This window comes from Molothrus ater, chromosome 29 (assembly GCF_012460135.2).
Source record: "Molothrus ater isolate BHLD 08-10-18 breed brown headed cowbird chromosome 29, BPBGC_Mater_1.1, whole genome shotgun sequence".
In the NCBI taxonomy this organism is placed as follows: Eukaryota; Metazoa; Chordata; class Aves; order Passeriformes; family Icteridae; genus Molothrus; species Molothrus ater.
This window is the reverse complement of record NC_050506.2, coordinates 648,952-672,509: the sequence shown is the minus strand read 5'-3', so window position 1 is coordinate 672,509 and position 23,558 is coordinate 648,952. Positions and strand designations below refer to the sequence as shown.

The following is a 23,558-nucleotide window of genomic DNA, read 5'->3' as shown; positions in this document are numbered from 1 at the left end:
AGAGCAGAGAGAGGATCCAGAACCACTCGGAGCCTGCGGCCTGGGTCCTGGCTGAGCTCTCCTCTGGACTGACCCGCTGGCCCCGAGGTCTGGCCCAGGGGGTGTTGGCCGAGCCCCCCAGAGCCAGGCTGGCCCAGGACAGGCCCAGCTGGGCACGGCTGACTCAGGGCCACGGCCGGGCTGGGGCTCAGGGTGGTGATGTCTGGGCACAGTCACGTCCCAAAAGATTCTTTGTAAGCAAAGTGAGGGATTAGAGACAAAACCTGCCTTTACTGGGGCTGTGAGCTGCGTGAACTCCAGTAGCACCGTGTCTGTCACCTAATGATGGGCCACGGCTGTCCCTGCAAGCGCCTCTCTCCTGTCCACTCCTTTCCACACCAATGTCCACAATGGGGGGGATGACAGAATTTTTCTGCGTCCCTTCACTTTATGAAGTTTGTCAGCGTCAATTCCTAATTACTGGCGGTGGGGGGGGGGGGGGGGGGGGGGGGGTCTGCCCGCAGCCGCGGCCGATGCCCCGGGCTCTCTGGGGTGTATAAAAGGGCTGAGCTCCTTGCACAGCTCCATCCACACTTCTCCACTTGACTCTCCTCATCACCCGGGTAAGTGCAGCTCTCCGAAGCCTCTCGGCCATCTCTCTCTGTCTCCTTCCACGAAATTCCTGCCTCACACCTTTGCCTCTTTTTTCCAGAAGCCTTTCCAGTCTCAAGGATGTCCTGCTGTGTCCCCAGCTGTGGCGTGGCCACCCCGGCCCCTCTAGCTGACACCTGCAACGAGCCCTGCGTGCGGCAGTGCCCCGACTCCACGGTGGTCATCCAGCCCCCGGCCTCGGTGGTCACCTTCCCCGGGCCCATCCTCAGCTCCTTCCCGCAGCAGAGCGCCGTGGGCTCGGCCGGAGCTCCCTACGTCGGAGGCGGCTTCGGCGGCTCCTCCGGCCGCCGTGGGGGCTCCGGGGGCTCCGGGGGCTTCGGGGGACTCGGAGGTTACGGAGGATTCGGAGGTTTTGGGGGCAGCTGCGGTGGCTCCAGAGGCTGCGGGCCCTGCTAAGCCCCAGCACCATCCCTGATCCAGAAGAGCTCCGCGAACGCCCCCGGCCCATCCCCGCACGCCAAGGCCCGAAGCAAGGACACACCGGCAGACAGACACACCGACAGACAGACAGACATCCCCCGGCCCGGCTCCGCCGCCTTCCCGCCGCGCTCGGAGCCCCGCAGCGATCGCTGCCCGCTCCCGGCACGGCCCCAGCTCGGCTCCTGCTCTGCCCGTGTCCCCCCCGGGACACGCGGCGAGCGCTCGGCCGGGGCCCCGCTCCGCTGCCGCCCCCCTGCCCCGCACGGCAATAAAAGCTGCCTCGCATTGCAATCTTCACCGCCTCTCTCGGCTGCTCTTTGCTCCGCACCCGCTGCCCAGCCCGGCCCGGGCGGTCCCGGGAGGGTCCCGGGAGGCTCTCGGGAGGGTCCCGGGAGGGTCTCGGGAGGGTCCCGGGAGGGTTCCGGGAGGGTCTCGGGAGGGTCCCGGGATGTCCCTGGAGGGTTCTGGGCAGCCTCGCTCGGACACGGTGGGTGAGAAGCCCCCGGCAGCTGCCCGGGCTCCTCCTGCCCGTCCTTGGCCACCCCAGCCCCGCAGCAGAGCCCCCCCGAGCCGGACCCTGCCCAGCCCCGGGCTCGGCGCCTCTGCCCATCCCTGCCCGGCTCCTGCCCGCTCCGGGCTCCTCTCTGCAGCCCCAGAGGAGCCCCGGGCCCCAGCGCCAGCCCCCTGCCCTTGGGACACCCCCGAGCGATGCCTGCAGCCCCAGGGCTGGTGGGCATTGGGGCGCGAGTGGAGCCCCCCGAGGGTCTCGGGGATTTGCGGAAACAAACAAACAAACTCTACAACTCTTTGAAAGTTGTAAAGCGGGTGTGTTTATTACAGCGCTGGACGCGTGTGGGAATCGTTTCTCTCAATAGGACTGCCTGCCTTTGGCAACTCCAGATCCTTTTTTATTTCCCTCTCAGATATATATCCATGCAATTTTACAATAGGTTCATACAGATTCATTTTACTGATTTTGTGTGACATTTGCCGCTTATTCTGTCCTTTATCAGGAAGAATTCCTGGGTCATTTTAACCCTGCTTTCCCTAGCAGCCTCTCTCTTTGTTTCACAGTTCAAGGGGACAGAGTATGAAATAATATTGTCTAAAATTGATCTATAGGAAGTTAAAAAAAAAATGAAATTACAAAGCCAGGGAGTTTTTGGTGTTAATTAGGGAAGAAATTTTCAGACAGATCAATAGGCCATAGCAGGGACCTCAGAGGGATGGGAACTCCAAGCTTCTGCTCCAAGAGCTCCACGGGACTGAACCCTGTGGTCATTCCACGGCGTGGAGAGGAGACTGGGCCAAGATGTGCTCGGGTCTGTCTCCTCCCTTCCCAGCTGCCACCACCTCCAGCCAAAGAGGCCAGGACACCTGGGACATGCAGAGCTCATCCGGCATTTCCCTGCCCCTTCCCATGAGACCGAGCAATCCCGCTCCTGCGTGGGAGAGGATTCACAGCGGCTTCTGTGAGCCAGAGAGAAGTTTGGGAAGAGGATCCATGTTCACCCCTGAGAGAATTTCCTACCAAGGTCCTTGACACAGAAACCAAGAAAGAAACAAGGAGAAATAAGAGAAACCTGCTACTGCCTATTGCAATGAGCAACTTTGTTTGTCTCTTGTGACCAATAAGTGTAAATTGATGAGTTTTGTAAGAATGTATAAAAGCACGCGTGGTATAATAAAAATGGTTTGAAGCCTTGTGGAAATGGAGAATTGATTTGTGTTGTGACCATCTCAAGTACAACAGCCCAGTCCCAGAGGTGATGTCAGCTTTGCTGCTCCGGCTGAGGATTTGGAAGAGTTTCTGCAAGCCCCTCGTGGCCCTTTCCCGTCCTCAGCGAGGACTTTGGGGGTATCCTGAGTTTCCTGCTGCTGGGAGAGCACGGGGAGCTGGGGGGATGAGCCCCCCAGAGCCAGAGGGGTCGGACATCCCCAGCTGGGACACAGGGAGGCAACTGTGCCTGGGCTCCAGGGCACTGCCCAGGGCCATTGCAGCAGCCCAGCAGACACCCAGGAGACTGGGGAGTGGGAAAAAGGCAGGATGAAGGAAAACCAGGAGTCAACATTGCAATGCAAGACAGCTTTTATTGCAGGGGGAGGGCAGGAGGGGCAGGGCAGAAGAGCAGGGTCATGGCCAAGGGCTTCCCATGGCCTGGCCCTGGGCACAGCTGGGTGAGCAGGAGCAGCCCCGGGAGAGTCTCTGGGACCACCGTGGCACCAGGAGCCCCTCGGGGATGCTCAGGCAGGGCAGGGACAAGGCAGAGCTGCTTCCCAAGCTGGCACCAGGCTCCCGAGGTGCAGAGCCCGGCCACGCCCAGGGGGTTTTGGTCCACAGAGCGTCGGGTCGGGATGTGCCGGGGTTTCTCCTGGAGCTCTTCTTGGTCTGAGGCCGCGCTCGGGCTGGGGCTTAGCAGGGCCCGCAGTTGCCATTGAGGTAGCGGTGGCCGCTGCTCCAGCCGCCGTAGCCGCAGTTGCCAAGGCCTCCATAGCCCCAGCCTCCGTAGCCTCCACAGCCCCAACCCCCGTAGCCTCCACGGCCTCCATAGCCCCAACCCCCATAAAGACCACGGCTTCCATAGCCCCAGCCTCCGTAACCTCCATAGCCCCCAAGGGCCCCGTAGCCCCCGTAGCCCCAACGGCTTCCGAAGGCGCCCCCGGAGCCGGCGCCCACGTAGGGAGCTCCGGCCGAGCCCACGGCGCTCTGCTGCGGGAAGGAGCTGAGGATGGGCCCGGGGAAGGTGACCACCGAGGCCGGGGGCTGGATGACCACCGTGGAGTCGGGGCACTGCCGCACGCAGGGCTCGTTGCAGGTGTCAGCCAGAGGGGCCGGGGTGGCCACGCCGCAGCTGGGCACGCACAGGCTGGAGCAGGACATCCTTCGGTTGGGCTGGGAGAGCTGCAAGACAAGGCACGGCCACGGCTCAGGCCAAGGACTCGGTCCGAAGCCCAACTGTTCCAGGGATCCCAGGAGTTCTGAACTGAGCCCCATTCCATCCCAATCCCTGCTCACATCCCTTGCTGCCCTCACCAGCCCTGAGTCTTGCTTGCCCATGGGAATTCAGCAGACTTTGACATCCAAAGAAGCAAAGTCCTCACGCTTCCCAAGTCCTTGGTCGCCTGGTAGAACCCCAACCACCCCAACTCTGCTCTAGGAGAGCAAGAGGAGCCCACAGCCAAAGGTTCCTCCAGAAAGCCCCAAAGATTCCCTGAGAAACCCAGGGATGAAGAAGGAAAGAGGAGGGAAGGCTTGGACTTACCAAGGTGATAAGGCAAGTCAAGCGGTGGAAGGTGGATAGAGCTCTGTGGAACCTTTGGACCTTTTATACATCTCCCAAAGGCCCTGGGGCATCAGGAAAGGGAGCGGTGGCAAAAAAACAGGTAATTAGGAATTCACGCTGACAAGCTTCATCAGAGAGATAATGATGCAATACAATGATACACCTCAACATCAGGGAGATTGGTGTGGAAACGTGCCCTGGACCGATGGGAGGTGATGGGAGGAACACCTATGGCCCATTATTAGGTGACAGACCCTGCTCTGTTCCTAATCCCTCACTTTGCTTACAAAGAATCCCAAGCATCCTTTGGGACATGGCTGTGCCCAGCACCGCCACGTGTAACCCCAGCCAGGCTGTACCCCTGAGCGAGCCGTGCCCGGCTGGGCTTGACCTGGGCCATGGCTGGGACCAGCCTGGATCTGGGGGGCTCAGCCAACACCCCCTGGGCCAGCCCTTGGGGCCAGCTGGGCAATGCAGGCCCTCCAGGAAGTCTCAACCAGGACCCAGCTTGCCGAAACGGGGCTGGAGGAGCCACAAGGACACTTCAGCTCCTCCCATGATGTCTCCTCTGTCATGGTCGTCCCGGGCTCTGTCCCACCGATCTCCACCTTCCCTGCGGGTTTGGGGTTCCACCAGTGGGATTTGCCCCCGGTGTGGGGCCACCAAGGGAAACTGGGACATGGAGACCCCAATGTCCTCCAGAACTCCCTAACCCTCACCCTAACCCTAACCCAAACCTTAACCTTAACCCTAACCTTAACCTAAACCCTAACCTTAACCTAAACCCTAACAATTCACAGATGTGTCAGGGGACCCCAAAACCTGGCCATGAACATTTTTGCTGGCACTGGCAGAGGGTGGGATTTGGGAGACACCCCGAGAGTGGCTTCTGCTTTGCCCAAGCTGCCGCTGCCTCTGTTTACCAGCCCGTAAAAGGCTGATAATGACAGGGGTGATGGCTGGGGCAGCCCTTCAAAGCTGCTGCAAGATGCCGGGAATTGTTCTCTGTAAGCAAAGTGAGGGATTAGGGACAAACCTGGGTTTATTGGGGCTGTGAGCTGAGCGAGCTCCAGCAGCACCGTGTCTGTCATGTAATGATGGGCCACGGCTGTCCCTCCCATCACTTCCTTCACGTCCAGGACACGTTTTCACACCTGTGTCCCCAAGGAGGGGATGCCATGGAATTATCTTGCAACACTATCTCTCTGATGAAGCTTGTCAGCGTGAATTCCTAATTACTCGTGTTTTCTGTCACCGCCCCCTTTCCTGAAGCCCCAGGCTCTCTGGGGTGTATAAAAGGGCTCAGCTCCCTTCACAGCTCCATCCACATATCTCCACTTGACTCCTCTCATCACTTGGGTAAGTGCAGCTCTCCGAAGCCTCTTGGCGATCTCTCTCTGGGAAATCCCTTCCTCTCACCTTTGCCTCTTTCTTCTCTGGGTGTTTTCCAGAAGCCTTTCCCAGTCTCAAAGATGTCCTGCTCCAGCCTGTGCGTGCCCAGCTGCGGCGTGGCCACCCCGGCCCCTCTGGCTGACACCTGCAACGAGCCCTGCGTGCGGCAGTGCCCCGACTCCACGGTGGTCATCCAGCCCCCGGCCTCGGTGGTCACCTTCCCCGGGCCCATCCTCAGCTCCTTCCCGCAGCAGAGCGCCGTGGGCTCGGCCGGAGCTCCCTACGTGGGCGCCGGCTCCGGGGGCGCCTTCGGAAGCCGTTGGGGCTACGGTGGCTACGGGGCCCTTGGGGGCTATGGAGGTTACGGAGGCTGGGGCTATGGAAGCCGTGGTCTTTATGGGGGTTGGGGCTATGGAGGCCGTGGAGGCTACGGGGGTTGGGGCTGTGGAGGCTACGGAGGCTGGGGCTATGGAGGCCTTGGCAACTGCGGCTACGGCGGCTGGAGCAGCGGCCACCGCTACCTCAATGGCAACTGCGGGCCCTGCTAAGCCCCAGCCCGAGCGCGGCCTCAGACCAAGAAGAGCTCCAGGAGAAACCCCGGCACATCCCGACCCGACGCTCTGTGGACCAAAACCCCTTGGGCGTGGCCGGGCTCTGCACCTCGGGAGCCTGGTGCCAGCTTGGGAAGCAGCTCTGCCTTGTCCCTGCCCTGCCTGAGCATCCCCGAGGGGCTCCTGGTGCCACGGTGGTCCCAGAGACTCTCCCGGGGCTGCTCCTGCTCACCCAGCTGTGCCCAGGGCCAGGCCATGGGAAGCCCTTGGCCATGACCCTGCTCTTCTGCCCTGCCCCTCCTGCCCTCCCCCTGCAATAAAAGCTGTCTTGCATTGCAATGTTGACTCCTGGTTTTCCTTCATCCTGCCTTTTTCCCACTCCCCAGTCTCCTGGGTGTCTGCTGGGCTGCTGCAATGGCCCTGGGCAGTGCCCTGGAGCCCAGGCACAGTTGCCTCCCTGTGTCCCAGCTGGGGATGTCCGACCCCTCTGGCTCTGGGGGGCTCATCCCCCCAGCTCCCCGTGCTCTCCCAGCAGCAGGAAACTCAGGACACCCCCAAAGCCCTCGCTGAGGACGGGAAAGGGCCACGAGGGGCTTGCAGAAACTCTTCCAAATCCTCAGCCGGAGCAGCAAAGCTGACATCACCTCTGGGACTGGGCTGTTGTACTTGAGATGGTCACAACACAAATCAATTCTCCATTTCCACAAGGCTTCAAACCATTTTCATTATACCACGCATGCTTTTATACATTCTTACAAAACTCATCAATTTACACTTATTGGTCACAAGAGACAAACAAAGTTGCTCATTGCAATAGGCAGTAGCAGGTTTCTCTTATTTCTCCTTGTTTCTTTCTTGGTTTCTGTGTCAAGGACCTTGGTAGGAAATTCTCTCAGGGGTGAACATGGATCCTCTTCCCAAACTTCTCTCTGGCTCACAGAAGCCGCTGTGAATCCTCTCCCACACAGGAGCGGGATTGCTCGGTCTCATGGGAAGGGGCAGGGAAATGCAGGATGAGCTCTGCATGTCCCAGGTGTCCTGGCCTCTTTGGCTGGAGGTGGTGGCAGCTGGGAAGGGAGGAGACAGACCCGAGCACATCTTGCCCAGTCTCCTCTCCACGCCGTGGAATGACCACAGGGTTCAGTCCCGTGGAGCTCTTGGAGCAGAAGCTTGGAGTTCCCATCCCTCTGAGGTCCCTGCTATTGGCAATTGATCTGTCTGAAAATTTCTTCCCTAATTAACACCAAAAACTCCCTGGCTTTGTGATTTCATTTTTTTTAACTTCCTATAGATCAATTTTAGACAATATTATTTCATACTCTGTCCCCTTGAACTGTGAAACAAAGAGAGAGGCTGCTAGGGAAAGCAGGGTTAAAATGACCCAGGAATTCTTCCTGATAAAGCACAGAATTAGTGGCAAATGTCACACAAAATCAGTAAAATGAATCTGTATGAACCTATTGTAAAATTGGATGGATATATATCTGACAGGGAAATAAAATAGGATCTGGAGTTGCCAAAGGCAGGCGTGTCCTATTGAGAGAAACGATTCCCACACGCGTCCAGCGCTGTAATAAACACACCCGCTTTACAACTGTCAAAGAGTTGTAGAGTTTGTTTGTTTGTTTCCGCAAATCCCCGAGACCCTCGGGGGGCTCCACTCGCGCCCCAATGCCCACCAGCCCTGGGGCTGCAGGCATCGCTCGGGGGTGTCCCAAGGGCAGGGGGCTGGCGCTGGGGCCCGGGGCTCCTCTGGGGCTGCAGAGAGGAGCCCGGAGCGGGCAGGAGCCGGGCAGGGATGGGCAGAGGCGCCGAGCCCGGGGCTGGGCAGGGTCCGGCTCGGGGGGGCTCTGCTGCGGGGCTGGGGTGGCCAAGGACGGGCAGGAGGAGCCCGGGCAGCTGCCGGGGGCTTCTCACCCACCGTGTCCGAGCGAGGCTGCCCAGAACCCTCCCGGGACCCTCCCGAGACCCTCCCGAGACCCTCCCGAGAGCCCCCGGGACCCTCCCGGGACCGCCCGGGCCGGGCTGGGCAGCGGGTGCGGAGCAAAGAGCAGCCGAGAGAGGCGGTGAAGATTGCAATGCGAGGCAGCTTTTATTGCCGTGCGGGGCAGGGGGGCGGCAGCGGAGCGGGGCCCCGGCCGAGCGCTCGCCGCGTGTCCCGGGGGGGACACGGGCAGAGCAGGAGCCGAGCTGGGGCCGTGCCGGGAGCGGGCAGCGATCGCTGCGGGGCTCCGAGCGCGGCGGGAAGGCGGCGGAGCCGGGCCGGGGGATGTCTGTCTGTCTGTCGGTGTGTCTGTCTGCCGGTGTGTCCTTGCTTCGGGCCTTGGCGTGCGGGGATGGGCCGGGGGCGTTCGCGGAGCTCTTCTGGATCAGGGATGGTGCTGGGGCTTAGCAGGGCCCGCAGCCTCTGGAGCCACCGCAGCTGCCCCCAAAACCTCCGAATCCTCCGTAACCTCCGAGTCCCCCAAAGCCCCCGGAGCCCCCGGAGCCCCCACGGCGGCCGGAGGAGCCGCCGAAGCCGCCTCCGACGTAGGGAGCTCCGGCCGAGCCCACGGCGCTCTGCTGCGGGAAGGAGCTGAGGATGGGCCCGGGGAAGGTGACCACCGAGGCCGGGGGCTGGATGACCACCGTGGAGTCGGGGCACTGCCGCACGCAGGGCTCGTTGCAGGTGTCAGCCAGAGGGGCCGGGGTGGCCACGCCGCAGCTGGGGACACAGCAGGACATCCTTGAGACTGGGAAAGGCTACTGGAAAAAAGAGGCAAAGGTGTGAGGCAGGAATTTCGTGGAAGGAGACAGAGAGAGATGGCCGAGAGGCTTCGGAGAGCTGCACTTACCTGGGTGATGAGGAGAGTCAAGTGGAGAAGTGTGGATGGAGCTGTGCAAGGAGCTCAGCCCTTTTATACACCCCAGAGAGCCCGGGGCATCGGCCGCGGCTGCGGGCAGACCCCCCCCCCCCCCCCACCGCCAGTAATTAGGAATTGACGCTGACAAACTTCATAAAGTGAAGGGACGCAGAAAAATTCTGTCATCCCCCCCATTGTGGACATTGGTGTGGAAAGGAGTGGACAGGAGAGAGGCGCTTGCAGGGACAGCCGTGGCCCATCATTAGGTGACAGACACGGTGCTACTGGAGTTCACGCAGCTCACAGCCCCAGTAAAGCCAGGTTTTGTCTCTAATCCCTCACTTTGCTTACAAAGAATCTTTTGGGACGTGACTGTGCCCAGACATCACCAGCTTGAGCCCCAGCCCGGCCGTGGCCCTGAGTCAGCCGTGCCCAGCTGGGCCTGTCCTGGGCCAGCCTGGCTCTGGGGGGCTCGGCCAACACCCCCTGGGCCAGACCTCGGGGCCAGCGGGTCAGTCCAGAGGAGAGCTCAGCCAGGACCCAGGCTGCAGGCTCCGAGTGGTTCTGGATCCTCTCTCTGCTCTCCCGCTCCTCTCTGTACATCTCCCCTTACTCCTGTATGCCCCTCCTGATCCCACCCGTGTCACTCCCACAGCCGGGCCAGGATGGATTTAGGCGAAGCTTCCTCTGACATAGGATCTTCCCCTCTGCTTTTCGCACCACCGTCAGTTGGATCGGGGGCTTAACAAATCCTCCAGCGGCACAAAAATCCCTTCGGGATTCTCCCTCCCAGAGCCCCCCATGCGCAGCCCTGTGCCCAGCCCTGTGCCGCGTGGGATGACCCTCCCCGGGCAGCACATGGCTGTCTGTCTGTCTGTCTGTCCGTGCTCGCCCAGCCTGCCCCACTCCGGGACTCTGGTCCTGCGCCCTCCCCTGCCACGTTTGGCGTTTGGGATGCGGCCCGAGTGGGTGGGATGGCTTCTCCCTCCCGGCGTCCCTATTTAGCAGCCCGTAAAAAGGATTAATGACAGAATAAGTGCCGGCTGTGCCATTTCAAAGAGCTCCTGAGCGATGCCCAAAACTCCCGTGCATAAGCAAAGAAGGGGATTAGGGACATGTCGGGGTTTATTGGGGCTCTGATCTCAGCTTCAGCAACAAATGATCGTACACACAGAGATTGGTCATGGTCTGTCCCTCCGGGGCCTGGTGGCTCTGCAGGGCACCTTTACTTGTTCTAGCCCCGGTTAATACAGATGTAATTACCTCACATTTCAGTTTGTGTCATGGGCTTGGTCCGCTTGAATTCCTAATTACTGCAGGTTTACCCCCACCCCCTGGACGGTGCCGCAGGCACTCTGGGGTGTATAAAAGGTCCGAGGGCTGCACAGGGCTCCATCCAGCTCTCCCCACTTGAATCTGCTCCTTGATCGCTGTGGTGAGTCCGAGTCTTCCCTCCGTCCTCTCTTCCTCCTCTGCGCCTTTCCTGGGCAATCTCTGGCAGCGGATTTCCCAAGGAATCTCTGCCTGTGGGATTCCCAAGGAGTCTCTGCCTGTGGGATTCCCAAGGGATCTCTGTCCCCGAGCTCCAGCAGCTGTCCCAGGGCAGGGCTGGGATGGTTGGGGTTCCACCAGCGGGCTCAAGGCCTCGGGGAGCCCGGTGCTTGGGATGAGGGAGTTTTTCTCCATTGCCACGGGCAGCAGGAGCCGGGGCTGGTGAGGGCAGCAGGGGATGCCAGGAGCCGCTCCAGCCGTGCCAGGGCTGCGCTGGCAGCGCCTGGGATGAGGCAGAGCGAGTCCTGGCCCACGGGCTCCAGGTGGGCCAGAGCAGCAGCTGGGCTTCGGGCCGAGTCCTTGGCCTGAGCCGTGGCCGTGCCTTGTCTTGCAGCTCTCCCAGCCCAACCGAAGGATGTCCTGCTCCAGCCTGTGCGTGCCCAGCTGCGGCGTGGCCACCCCGGCCCCTCTGGCTGACACCTGCAACGAGCCCTGCGTGCGGCAGTGCCCCGACTCCACGGTGGTCATCCAGCCCCCGGCCTCGGTGGTCACCTTCCCCGGGCCCATCCTCAGCTCCTTCCCGCAGCAGAGCGCCGTGGGCTCGGCCGGAGCTCCCTACGTGGGCGCCGGCTCCGGGGGCGCCTTCGGAAGCCGTGGGGGCTACGGGGGCTTCGGGGGCTTCGGGGGCTATGGGAGCTATGGGGGTTACGGAGGTTTTGGGAGTTACGGAGGTTTTGGGGGTTACGGGAGCTGTGGCCGCGTTTCCCGCTCCTTCGGGGGCTCCTGCGGGCCCTGCTAAAGCCCCAAGGCCGGCGGAGCTCAGCGCTGCCCCCGCCCGCGGGCTCCTCCGGCAGCCGCTGCTGCCTTGTGCCGCCTGAGCCGGGCTGAAGCTGCAGCCCCTGCTCAGGGCCGGCCCGGCAGCCCCGGCAGCTGCAGGGTCCCTGTCCGTGCCGTGTGACCCCGCAGAGCCTCGGCCGGCGCCTTTGGCCTTCCCAGCGCTGCCTCCAAACGCTGCCCCCTCTCTGCGCCCCCAGCCAGCTGTGCCCAGCTGGGCTCGGGCTCTGCCCTGCTCTGCCCAGCCCCGAGCCCCGGAGCCGCCCTGGCCAGGGGCAATCTCTGCGGTGCAGCCCTGGGCTGTGCCTCGCTGCTGCTGCTGCTGCTGCCTTGGGATTTTCGTGTTTCCATGGCGTTGGTGCTGGTTTGTCTCCCGCTGACAGCGCCTCTGGCTTTTTGACTCAAAATAAAGAATCTGCCTTGCACGAAATATTTCCTTTTGTCGTGGGTTTCTTCATCCTGGCTGTAAATGAGGCTCTGACTGAGGGATGGTGTGGAATGTCCTATGGTGGAGTCGCAGGATGGTTTGGGTTGGAAGGGACCTTGAAACTCACCCTGTTCCACCCCGTGCCATGGGCAGGGACACCTTCCCCTGTCCCAGGCTGCTCCAAACCCTGTCCAACCTGGCCCTGGACCCTGCCAGGGATGGGGCAGCCCCAGCTTCTCTGGGAAATCCATCCCAGGGCCTCTCCACCCTCACAGGGAACAATTCCTGGCCAATGCCCCACCTAAACCTGCTCTCCATCAGTCTGAACCCATTCCCCTTTGTCCTGGCATCCCATCCCTTGGGAATTTTCTCTCCCCATGTTTTTGTTGCCCCTTCAGGTCCTCCGGGGCCACAACTTTGTCACCTTAAAGCTTTTCCAGGCTGAACCATCCCAGTTCTCCCAGCAGAGCTGCTCCATCCCTCTGATCCCATCCTGGAGCCACCTCTGGGCTCTCTCCTCTCCCTGAGGGCGTTTTCCAAGCGCTCCTGGAGCTCTGGCAGCCTCAGGAATTTGCCCATTCCCTGGGGATCCCGGGCGGTGCCCAGCACCCTCTGGGGGAAGAACCTTCCCCTAAAATCCATCCTAAACCTCCCCGGGCACAGCTTCATCCCGTTCCCTGGGCAGCCTGGGCACTGCTCAGCACCCTTTGGGGGAAGAATTTCCCTGATATCCCACCCAACCTCCCCTTCCTTAAAAAAAAAAAAAAAAATATGATAAAGGAAAACAGAAAATGTATTTAGGTCGAGAAAATTTATTTGGAAAGAGAAGCTTTCCTACAATTGTGGAACAAAACTGTACAGGACACAAAGAGCATCGTTCCGGGGGTTCAGCGAGGCTCTGGCAAATCACCGGCATCCAAGCGATGCCGCCTGTAAAAAAACGGGGTAATTTCCCTTTTTTGGCAGCGTTGCCGTGTGCAATTCCGAGCATTTCAAGTCACCTCTCCAAGCTCAGTGCCAGTAAAAAAAAAATCCGCGATAAGCCGAAGCGCGGCGGGAGCAGCCGAGCGCGCCGCGAAGCTGCGGGAGAACAGCTCTAAACTAAGGGAAAAAAAACCCGCTGGGATTTCACCCGGAATTTCCCTTTCCCGGGGGCTCAGCACGTCCAGCGCTTCCCGGAGCGGTAGGAGTTGCAGGGATGAGTCCATTGCGACGAGTAGCTGTAGGAATATTTGGGGGCGCAGCGCGGCTCCGCTCGGGCCACCACCGGCGCCGCCACTTTGTCCCCCGCCGTCACCTCGGCGGCCACCGCGGCCTGGGGCTCGACCAGGGCCACCTCCGAGGGTTCCGAGGCTCCCACGACGGTTTGCTGCGGGTACGTGGTGAGGATGGGCCCCGGGAAGGTGACAACCACGGGCGGGGGGTAGATGATGACCCGGGAGTCGCCGCAGGTCACCACGCAGGGCTCGTTGGTGCTGCTGGCCAGAGGCTGGGGACACTTGGGCTCGCAGGGGGTGGCACAGGCCAGCTGGGTGGAAGCCATCGCCTGGTGGGGCCGGGGGAGAGCCTGCGGGGTTCAAAAAGACACAAAGAGAAGGTCCAAAAGCGAAGGGAAAAACTCCCGGAGGCTCTTGGATGTTGGCATTTGGGTCCGAGAGATCGACAGAGGAAATTGGGATAGAGACAGAATTTGAACGATGGTTTATTGACATTTGGCTCTAAAAGATCGTCGGAGATAATCGAGATAGAGACAGAACTTGAGCGTTGATTTATTGACATTTGGCTCTAAAAGACTGTCAGAGGAAATTGGGAGAGTTAAAATTTGAGGGCTGACTTATTGACATTTGGCTCTAAAAGATCGTCGGAGGAAATTGGGATAGAGACAAAATTTGAGAGCTGGTTTATTGACATTTGGCTCTGAGGGTTTTTAGAGGTAATCGAGATAAAGTCACGAGCCAAGGGCTGGTTTATTGACATTTGGCTATAAAAGATCGTCAGAGAAACTTGGGATAGAGACAAAATTTAAGCGCTGGTTTATTGGCATTTGTCTCTAAAAGATCGTCAGAGATAATCGAGATAGAGCCCTTGTTTATTGACATTTGGCTCCAAGGGTTTTTAGAGATAATCGAGATAAAACCACGACCCGAGCGCTGGTTTATTTGGCTCTAAGTGGTTTTTAGAGATAATCGAGATATCTCTAAGGGGCCATTGTGCTCCTAAACTCGGGAAAAGACAAGAGTTGAGCACTCGGCTATTGACATCCTGAGATAATTCGGGTAAGAACAAAAGCTGATCCCTTGTTTGTTGACATTTGGCTCTAAGTGGTTTTTTTAGAGGTAATTCGGATAAAGACAAGAATTGCTCTCTTGGCCATTGACGTTTCGTTTTGAGATCTTGTTAGGGATAACTGAGGCAAAACCAAGAATTGCTCTCTTGGCTGTAATTTCCGTTTAAGACCTTGTTAGGGATAATTGAGGTAAAACCAATAATTGCTCTCTTGATTATTGACATTTGGCCTTAAGGGATCCTCGGAGGTAATTTGGATGCAGTTTTATCTCCCACCTTTAACTTTCCCGCCCCGGTTTGTTCTGAATTCCTGTGAAATTTCCCCCTTTTTCTCCTCCTCCCCGGGAGCAGAACTCCTCCTCTTTTCCTCCCGTGCCACCTCCCAGCCCTCGCCCTTTGCAGGAATTCCCGAGGACGCGCTGGAACTCGTTCCCACAGCGCCTCTGTTCCTCCCACACTTGGGAAAAGAAAAAAAAAAAAAAAAAAATCCGGATTTTCCACCTATTTCCGCGTGGAATAATCACCTTAGCACCCTGCTTAATTTTTGTATTATTTTCCTTGCAGATTCCTGATGTTTTCAGGCAGGAAAATATTCTGCTAAAACACAGGGGAAAAAGCAAAAGGCTGAGAATAGGTGGGAGAGTTGAGTGCTCGTTTAATAAGTGAAACATATAATTAAAATATTTATATAATATAATATATATGTTAAAATATTTATATAGTGATATAATCAAGCCAAATAAGAAAACTGCATTTTCACCTAGGGGAAATTCATTCGATAATGTTTATTTCTTCAGGTAAAATCCTCACATAAAAGCGTGGTGTAGCATCAGAATATTTTTTTAAACTTGTAAATTAAATTTATCCTTTTTTGATAATTAAAAAAAAATCAAAAATACCCGTGCAGGGCATTTTCCTCGAAATTCCTTCAAGTTAGAACGCAGCGCTAACCTACAGAAATGCTGAATTTTATCTCTGTAAAAGCGCTTTAGAAATGTAAGTTACTTTTAAGAGTTAGAAATGAAAGTTATTGGCACAGTTAGGTTAATAATCCATAATAGTAGCTTGGTGTAGCTCGCTTGGCTCCAATTAAATTAAGGATGAGCTGATCCAAGCAGCAGCAGAGCTGCACCGAGCTCAGTTCCAGGCAGAATTTTCCACAGTTTTCCACGAATTCCACCCTGAACCCTCTCCCTGATCGTGCCACGCAACCAAACGCGAAGTTAAATCCATCCCCGAGACTTTCCCAAATATTTTTCCAGAATTAAAAGACTGAAACCCTCATTCTCCCATAAATCCCAAATCCCTGCAAAAGCCCCGCTTTGACTTTCCGCCCCCTTTGCCCAGCACGAAAAGCGCTCCTAAACCCCTCAGAAGCAGAACATTCAGGCAAAGCTCAGCCCCGATTCTGAGGAGAAATCCACGCCAAAAGCAGAAGGGAAATTGAGGTTTTTAGAGCCGGGGAGTCCGAACTTACTCAGAGAGGCGGAGAGGAGGAGTCGGGAGAGGCAGTGAGGAGATGCCAGGGTGGAGAGGGGATTTATACCCTGCCCCGATGGCCCGGGGCGGCTGAGCCACCCTTTGCTAAAGCGCTTTAATGACTCGGGAGCCGAGCCCGGTGCAGCGACCGCCGCTGGAGCCGCAGGAATTGTTTTGCTCGCTGTTTATGATTATCTAAAGCCGCGTTGGGCAATAACCCCAAAAACGCAGGCGGCAGCGCGCCAGGTCTTTTCATCTCGGAATTTCCTGCTTTTCTGCTCCCGGTTTCATTAAGAGGTGAAAATGCAGCGAGAATTAATGAGGGGTTTTTTAGCTTATCGTGGCTAAAAGCTGGAGTGCGCAGGGAATCTTGGAGCGCCAGGGTGATTTTCCTTGTGGAAGCAAAACCTGACACAGGGAATTGCGGCCGTGCCTCGCTTTCTTTCCCATAACATTGGTGGGATTTACGGATGCGCTCCTGAATCAGGGGCAGGATCTGGTGCAAAGCTGAAGAGCAAAGCTCGGGGTTATCTTTGGAATAAAAACGAAGCCGTTCATGAATTATGCCAGTTGTGAAGTTTAAAATGAGGAGTTTGATGAAACACTTTCCATAATTTATTCTTTGTGAGGTCACAGCAGCCCGGATCCTCTAGGATGTCATTACCGTGATTACCACGAAATGATTTCCCTGGATGACAAACTCGCAGAGGTTTTGAGATCCTCTTTGAAATCTCATTTTCTGATGTCTCCGGAATATTCCTGATAAGCTCCAGATCCCTGCGGCATCTCTGGAGGTGCCTCATAAAATCAGAATAATTTCTGCCATGCCACAAACCCCGGGATGGTTTTACCTCGTCTCAAGGTGGGCATTTCCAGGCGCAAAGAGGGAACAGGGAGTGAAAAGGGAAAAAAAGGGAAAAAAGGGGTGCGGGGTACCGGGATTTTGGGAAGATCCTCCCAGCGGCTTCTTTGTGAGCCGGGAAGAGCTGGGGCCGTGTGGCTCCTTTTGGGATCACGTCCATGGCACCAAAATAATCCATTTTCTTCTCCTCCCGAAATTTCCCGTGTCTCTGGTATCACCCTTGGGAATTTCTTGCTCCAACACCTCCCCCCCCCCCCCCCCCCCCCCCACTTCCCAAAATTCCTGTCCCAGACCAGGAGGATTAAAGCACCTGGAGAAAACGTGAAATTCACCCCTCGGAAAGGTTTCCAGCTCTCCTCAGCTGATACATTTGGGAATTCCCAACCCAGGAACGGAATCCTGGCTGGAAAAATCAGTCCCTGGAGCACAACGAGACCAACTCCTCCCCAAATCCCCCGAAATGCAGAAATCTCAGGTGGAATTTTCTCTTTTCCACCCGCGTTTTGTGTTTTGCTCCTGTGCCCGCAGTTGGTTCGTCGGGAAATGTGGGGATGGATCCAGACTGAAGGAGAGGAGGTTTAGGGGGGATTTTGGGAAGGAATTGTTCCCTGTGACGGTGGGGAGGCTCTGGCACAGCTTCTCCAGGGAATTTCTGGGAAAATCCATTCTCAAAACTTTCCCCAATATTTTTTTTTTTCAGAATTAAGAAACCGAAATCCCTCATTCTCCCATAAATTCAAAAGCCTTGGGAAAGCCCCCGCTTTGATTTTTTGCACCCTTTACCCGGCACAGAAAGCAGAGCAGGAAAGCGCTCCTAAATCCCATCAGAACCGGAATATTTAAGCGGGGTTCAGCCCCGATTTTAAGGAGAAATCCACCAAAACGAAGAAAAGTGTCCGAGGCCAGGCTGGAAGGAGCCGGGACCGCGGCAGGGGTGGAACTGGGCGAGTTTTAAGTCCCCATCCAGCCCAAACCACCCCGTGAGTAACAAAGGCAACAAAGAGCGAGCGCAGACTGCAAACCCCACAACACAGAACCTTAATAACCATTAATCCTGAATCGTTGTAGACAATTACATCCTTGCGCAGGGCAGGGGCAGCTCTAAGACCGGTTAATTCGGTTTTTGTGCCCGAACCGGTTCGGCGGGGCTGCAGAGCCGCGGGGTTCGCTGCTGAGGCTGAGTCGGGAGGCTCTGCCTGACCGAGGAATCATCAAAGAGAGGATTTGGGGTGGGAGCGGCGCTGCCGGAGCTTCGCAGCCCTCGCTGCCCCCGCTTCAAAGCGTCTCCGCCCGCTGACATCAGCGGCACCAAGCTCGCATCAGCAACAATTCCGCCCATCGGGTAATTAACGGCAATTAACGCCTCGCTCCCCGCGCGTTCTGCTCTATCAGGAGTTCTGATTTCGCAGGGAAAGCCGGAGAATCCCAGAATCCAGGCGGTGACCCCCGGTCCGCTCAGGGCAGGGAGTGACCTCGGTTGCTCTTGGGTGGTTGCCCAAGAGCCGGCGGCTCCTGGGTGGGGAAAAATTCCCAAATCCGCCCAGGGAACGATTCTGGGGTTGGTGGGACTCGGAGAACACCCAGGGAAGGGTTCTGGGGTTGGTGGGACTCGGAGAACACCCAGGGAAGGGTTCTGGGGTTGGTGGGACCCGGAGAACACCCAGGGAAGGGTTCTGGGGTTGGTGGGACCCGGAGAACACCCAGGGAAGGGTTTTGGGGTTGGTGGAACCCGGAGAACACCCAGGGAAGGGTTCTGGGGTTGGTGGGACCCGGAGAACACCCAGGGAAGGGTTCTGGGGTTGGAGGAGTCCAGAGCACGCTGGGGAAGGGGTTTTGGGGTTGGTGGAACCCGGAGAACACCCTGGGATGGGGTTCCTGGGGTTGGTGGAACCCAGAGCACGTCCTGGGAAGAGTTTTGGGGTTGGAGGAACCCACAGAACACTCAGGGAAGGGTTCTGGGGTTGGTGGAATCTGGAGAACCCTCAGGAAAGGGTTCTGGGGTTGGTGGAACCCGGAGAACCCTCAGGAAAGGGTTCTGGGGTTGGAGGAACCCAGGTCCTGCCCAGGGAAGGGTTCTGGGGTTGGTGGAACCCGGAGCATGCTGTGCTTTGGTGTTTTGTTTTTATTTTTAAATTTATCCTGGCTTTTGGTATTTTTTGTTTTTATTTTTTTTGATTAATCCGGGTTTTTGGTGCTTGGGTGGAGCCCCAGATCCGAGTTCCCTCAGTGACTCCGTGTCTCCCTCTGCTTGTCCCGGGTGGCATTGCACAACCTGCCTCAGTTTCCCCATAAAGCCCGGGACTTTTCCGCTCGATTTTGGAATTATTCCCACTCGATTTTGGAATTATTCCCATTTGATTCTGGAATTTTTCCCACTCGGTTTTGGAGTTATTGTCACTTGATTTTGGAATTATTCCCACTTGATTTTGGGGTTATTCCCACTTGATTTTGGGGTTATTCCCACTCGATTTTGGGATTATTCCCACTCAATTCTGGAATTTTACCCACTCAGTTTTGGGATTATTCTCACTCGATTCTGGAATATTTCCTGCTCCATTTTGGAATTTTACCCACTCCATTTTGGGATTTTTCCCACTCCATTTTGGGATTTTTCCCACTCGTTTTTGGGATTATTTCCACCCTCCTCCCAGCAGGATGGATCCCTCCATCCCCCCCGGAGGAAAATCCCACATTTTCAGGAGGGTTTAGGGCAGGGAATTGTTTAATGGGAGCAAACCACAGGAATGTAAACATGCGGGAGCAGGAGGAGCCGGGTATTTTTAGCAACCCCTGGGCGCGGCAGATGCTCGGAGTCACCTTGGTCCTCCCGGGGTGGCTCCAGGGTGACAAATTCCGGCCAGCACCGGCCTCAGCTGCCACCAACCTGCCCCGGGGGCTGAATTTAATGGGAATCCGATCCCTCGGGGGCTGGAGTATTAACGAAGCGTCATTAATGAAGTTTTGTGCTTAATTGAGTGATGTTATCACCGGATATCCGAACATTTGAGGCTGATAAGATGTGGTTTGATTCATCCTTTTTAGTTCCGATGTTTAGCGTAGGAAAAGCAAAAATAGCTTAGAGATGAGGATTTGGGATTCGTTTATTCTAAATACCTGTAAGTGTCCCTGCCAGGAAGTTCCTTGAGTCTGTCCAAGGCACTCGAAATTCCCAAATATCCCAAATATTCACCCCGGAATTAATTTCTGCCAATTCCTTCGCCCTGCCCCGGGGCGCGCTGGAGCTGATTCACCGAAAATCCAAACCAGCTCCTGCCCCAAAAAATACTGAAATAACGATCCCGAAAAATGCCGCTCCCAACTCCCATCCTCGTGTTGCTAAAGTGCAGCTGTTGCCCAACATCTGGATGTCCAAATCCAAATCTTCGTGTCGCAAGGCTTGCGTACAAAGATAATTAATGTTTGTGGAGCGTTCCCAAAGCCTGTCATTAGGGGAAGGATCACCCAGGAGCCGATTTGTGGAAAAAGCAGATTTGCCGATTTCCTTTGCGGATTAGACGAAATTAAAGTGGATTGGTGTGGACAGAAAACCCCCGGCGGGGGGGTGGGGGAGGATTTTGGAAATGCGATTCCCCGGAAATTCCAGCTCGTTAATTCCCAGCTAGATCACTCATTACTTCTAGCTATTACCAAATATTGGCTAAGATATACATAATATTTACATTTATTTCTTTTATACATTTTAGGCTGCACATCCCCACGTTGCAGAGAGTCCTTGCCTATAATATTTATATGTATATGTATATGTATATGTATATGTATATGTATATGTATATGTATATGTATATGTATATGTATATGTATATGTATATTTATATTTATATTTATATTTATATTTATATTTATTTCACACATTGCAGATTGTCCTTGCCCATAATATATAATATTTATGTTTATTTTTTTCGCATGTTGCAAATGGTCCTGGCCCACAATATATATTTATATTTATTTCTTTCACATTTTAAACTGCACATCCCCATGTTCAGATTGGGCCTTGCCCACCATATATAATATTTATATTTATTTCCTTCACACGTTGCAGATCGTCCTTGCCCACAATAAATGATATTTATATTTATTTCCTTCACACGTTGCAGATCATCCTTGCCCACAATATATAATATTTATATTTATTTCCTTCACATGTTGCAGATCATCCTTGCCCACAATATATAATATTTATATTTATTTCCTTCACACGTTGCAGATCGTCCTTGCCCACAATATATAATATTTATATTTATTTCTTTCACACGTTGCAGATCATCCTTGCCCAACTTGTCCTAGCCTGGTGCCCCAGGGAGGGTGACAGTGCCCAGCTCCTGCCTGAACACGCTTGGCCCAGGATTTTTGTCCTATTTTTGGGGAGCAGCCTCACGAGTCAGCTGGAAAATTCATTCCAGGGCTTCAATTAATTAAACACAAAAAAAAAAATCTGCATTTTTGTGCTGGTCCCAGCACCCACAGGCATCAGAATTTCACCCCAAAATCCAGGCTGGATGAACTCTGGGAAAAGGCAAAATCTCCTCAGTTTTGTGTGGTGGTTCGGTTAATGCTGATGTGGGGGGTGTTGAGCCTCAGGAAAAGTCCCAAAGTCACTTCTGGGACCAAAAAGGGTCAAAATTAAATGTAGAGGAGAGTTTTCCATCAGAATGGGAGTGACTGGATAGAGGGAGGGGGGGGGTTCAGACTGAAAAAGGGGAAATTTGCTTGGGATTTGGGTTGGAATTGTTCCTTGTGAGGGTCCCAGGTTATTCCATGGATTTCCCATCCTTGGAAGTGCCCAAAGCCAGGTTGGACCCACCTGGGATAGGGGAAGGTCCCTGCCCATGGAATTGGGGTGGGATTTTTTGGGATTTCAGGTTCCTTTCCATCCCAAACCATTCCAGAATTCCCTTGGATGGGATTTTAGGGATAAATCCTGCCCTGGCCCAGGTGATTCCATGGATTCTCCATCCCTGGGAGTGCCCAAGGCTGGGTTGGACCCACCTGGGGTAGGGGAATGTCCCTGCCCATGGCACGGGGAGGCACTGGATGATTTTTTGGGGTCCCTTCCACCCCAAACCATCCTAAAAAAGCAAAACCCAAAAGTGCATCTGCATGACAGCATTTAATGGGAACGAGAAGCTCAATTCACAAGTGCAAAACTCACTGGAAAGGATAAAATCAAAGAATTCCAGGAGGGTCCACAACAAATCCCCACTCCCATGATTTTCGTAGATTTTAGCAGAAGGATTTTGCAAAGAGATTTGTTCTTACAATTGCTGTAAATATTTTGATTTTGGCTTTTTTTTCCTTGCATTAAATGAGATGAAGGCAGGAAAAGAAGCTGGGAGAGCGTTACACGGTAAGGCTAAGCAGAAATAAAGCACAGCAAGGAACTACAAATTCCTAATTTTCAGAAATGCCAAGTAGAACCGATTTCTTTTTTTTTATTTTTTTTCTTTTTTTTTTTTTTTAATGCCGGTTCAGCAAAATTTGCAAATGAAGAGGAATTTGGGAAAATTTTCATTTTGGAACCCAAGATTTTCAGTCATATAGTTTGGGTGGATTTTGTAATTTTTTATTGATAATAAAACGTCCGTGTTGGCATAAAAACGAATTTATTGACACACAGGTTTTAGCAAACCAAAAAAAAAAAAAAAAAAAAAGAAAAAAAAAAAGGAGATCTGTATTTTTTTAAAATCTGGTTTCTTGGAAAATTCTGGGCTTTGGTTTGTCCTAATTTGGAATGAGGTAAATAGAGAAATTTCAGTTTTTTCGTAGTTTGGAAATTCTAGTCCTCAGGCAGGTCTAGTGCCAGGAATCCCTGGATTTATGGACTCCATGGGAACCTCGGGAGCTCGGCACTTCTACAATCCATTATCCATAAACTTTAGTCGGGCTCTGTCTGACTGCTCAGTTGTGCTTTTTCAGTCTATCCACAGATATCCAGGCAGGGTTTAGGTTGGCCTGCAAGTTCCACAACAAAACTGGGATGAGTGAGAAGGAAAAGGATTAAAAATCCCCAGAGCGCCCCGAAAAGAGGCGCCCACACCTGAGCCCAAAGCGCACCTACCCCCAAACCCAAGGAATCCCTGGGAGCCCAGGAAGTTCCTGATGTCCAGCAGGGCCGTGGAGCCCACCAGGGTCTGCTGGGGGAAGGTGGTCAGCGTGGGCCCGGGGTAGATGACGGAGTAGGGGGGAAAGTCGGGCTCCACGATGTCCACCACGGTGTCGGGGTACTTGATGACGCAGGTGTCGCTGCGGGTCACGGCGAAGGGCTCGGGGCACGCCAGGCCCGGGGGCAGGCAGCACTCGTGGAAAGGAGACATGGGGCAGGGCAGAGCTGGAAAGGAGCAGGGAAAGAGGGAAAATGAGAAAAAATAATCCTTGGTGTGACGGGAAATATCTGGGATAAATAGCGGGTTTGGGTGACGTGGTTATGGGGGTTTATGGGAAATTGGGAATTACAAAGAACTCAGGTGGGAGCTGAATTTGGCAGGGCAGAGCTGGAAATGAGCAGAAAAAGAGGGAAAAATGAGAAAAAATAATCCTTGGTGTGACGGGAAATATCTGGGATAAATAGCGGAGTTTTGGTAACGCTGTTATGGGGATTTACAAGAAATTGGGAGCTCAGGTAGGAGTTGAATTTGGCAGGACAGACCTGGAAAAGAGCAGGAAAAGAGGGAAAAATGAGAAAAAGCATCCTCGGTGTGGTGGGAAATATCCGGGATAAATAGTGGTGTTTTGGCAACGTGGTTATGGGGATTTACGGGAAATTGGGAATTCCAAAGAGCTCAGGCTGGAGCTGAATTTGTCCAGTTTAGTTTTCCAACCAGGAGCTCTTTTCCTTCCTCGTTGAACTTCCTGTTTTCAATATAATGATATTTTTCAGACCGTCACCATTTTAACCCCAAAAATCTTTTATCCCATTGCTTCTCTTCCTGGGATTTTCGCTGTGTCCGTCCCACTCCTTTTTCCAGCAGAAAACCACGACTCCCAATTCAATCCCAGATTTCAAACTCGGGTTTTAATCCT

At 54.9% G+C, this 23,558-nt stretch overlaps 6 protein-coding genes across 8 annotated transcripts; 3 read left to right on the top strand and 3 right to left on the bottom strand.

The window, feature by feature from the left end:
• Positions 1 to 708: 708 nt before the first annotated feature.
• On the top strand, positions 709 to 1,047 carry LOC118695891 (claw keratin-like). The gene has a single exon (XM_036397701.1). It carries the CDS (start codon positions 712 to 714, stop codon positions 1,045 to 1,047), a length of 336 nt encoding a protein of 111 aa, XP_036253594.1. The 5' UTR covers positions 709 to 711.
• Positions 1,048 to 3,484: 2,437 nt separating this feature from the next.
• On the bottom strand, positions 3,485 to 3,952 carry LOC118696024 (claw keratin-like). 2 transcript variants are annotated; one of them, XM_036397945.1, is made up of 2 exons: positions 3,664 to 3,952; positions 3,485 to 3,615 (listed from the first exon to the last, which is right to left on the bottom strand). In XM_036397945.1, the coding sequence occupies exons 1-2, from the start codon at positions 3,950 to 3,952 to the stop codon at positions 3,485 to 3,487; spliced, it is 420 nt and encodes a 139-aa protein (XP_036253838.1). The 2 variants fall into 2 exon arrangements, with proteins under 2 accessions (XP_036253838.1, XP_036253837.1); XM_036397944.1 differs by having other exon boundaries at positions 3,485 to 3,952.
• A 1,875-nt stretch (positions 3,953 to 5,827) lies between these two features.
• Positions 5,828 to 6,295, top strand: LOC118696025 (claw keratin-like). Of its 2 annotated transcripts, XM_036397947.1 has the most exons (2): positions 5,828 to 6,116; positions 6,165 to 6,295. In XM_036397947.1, exons 1-2 carry the CDS (start codon positions 5,828 to 5,830, stop codon positions 6,293 to 6,295), a joined length of 420 nt encoding a protein of 139 aa, XP_036253840.1. The 2 variants fall into 2 exon arrangements, with proteins under 2 accessions (XP_036253840.1, XP_036253839.1); XM_036397946.1 differs by having other exon boundaries at positions 5,828 to 6,295.
• Positions 6,296 to 8,686: 2,391 nt separating this feature from the next.
• LOC118695890 (claw keratin-like) lies at positions 8,687 to 9,025 on the bottom strand. Its single transcript, XM_036397700.1, has one exon. It carries the CDS (start codon positions 9,020 to 9,022, stop codon positions 8,687 to 8,689), a length of 336 nt encoding a protein of 111 aa, XP_036253593.1. The 5' UTR covers positions 9,023 to 9,025.
• A 2,022-nt stretch (positions 9,026 to 11,047) lies between these two features.
• LOC118696037 (claw keratin-like) lies at positions 11,048 to 11,431 on the top strand. The gene has a single exon (XM_036397964.1). The coding sequence runs from the start codon at positions 11,048 to 11,050 to the stop codon at positions 11,429 to 11,431; it is 384 nt and encodes a 127-aa protein (XP_036253857.1).
• A 1,258-nt stretch (positions 11,432 to 12,689) lies between these two features.
• On the bottom strand, positions 12,690 to 13,454 carry LOC118696035 (feather keratin 4-like). Its single transcript, XM_036397961.1, has one exon. It carries the CDS (start codon positions 13,434 to 13,436, stop codon positions 13,050 to 13,052), a length of 387 nt encoding a protein of 128 aa, XP_036253854.1. The 5' UTR covers positions 13,437 to 13,454; the 3' UTR covers positions 12,690 to 13,049.
• Positions 13,455 to 23,558: the final 10,104 nt, after the last annotated feature.

What these genes read in the sequence shown, in the direction of transcription:
- LOC118695891 (XM_036397701.1), top strand. Translation starts at nt 712, where the DNA reads ATGTCCTGCTGTGTCCCCAGCTGTGGCGTGGCCACCCCGGCCCCTCTA.
- LOC118696024 (XM_036397944.1), bottom strand. Translation starts at nt 3,952, where the DNA reads ATGTCCTGCTCCAGCCTGTGCGTGCCCAGCTGCGGCGTGGCCACCCCG.
- LOC118696025 (XM_036397946.1), top strand. Translation starts at nt 5,828, where the DNA reads ATGTCCTGCTCCAGCCTGTGCGTGCCCAGCTGCGGCGTGGCCACCCCG.
- LOC118695890 (XM_036397700.1), bottom strand. Translation starts at nt 9,022, where the DNA reads ATGTCCTGCTGTGTCCCCAGCTGCGGCGTGGCCACCCCGGCCCCTCTG.
- LOC118696037 (XM_036397964.1), top strand. Translation starts at nt 11,048, where the DNA reads ATGTCCTGCTCCAGCCTGTGCGTGCCCAGCTGCGGCGTGGCCACCCCG.
- LOC118696035 (XM_036397961.1), bottom strand. Translation starts at nt 13,436, where the DNA reads ATGGCTTCCACCCAGCTGGCCTGTGCCACCCCCTGCGAGCCCAAGTGT.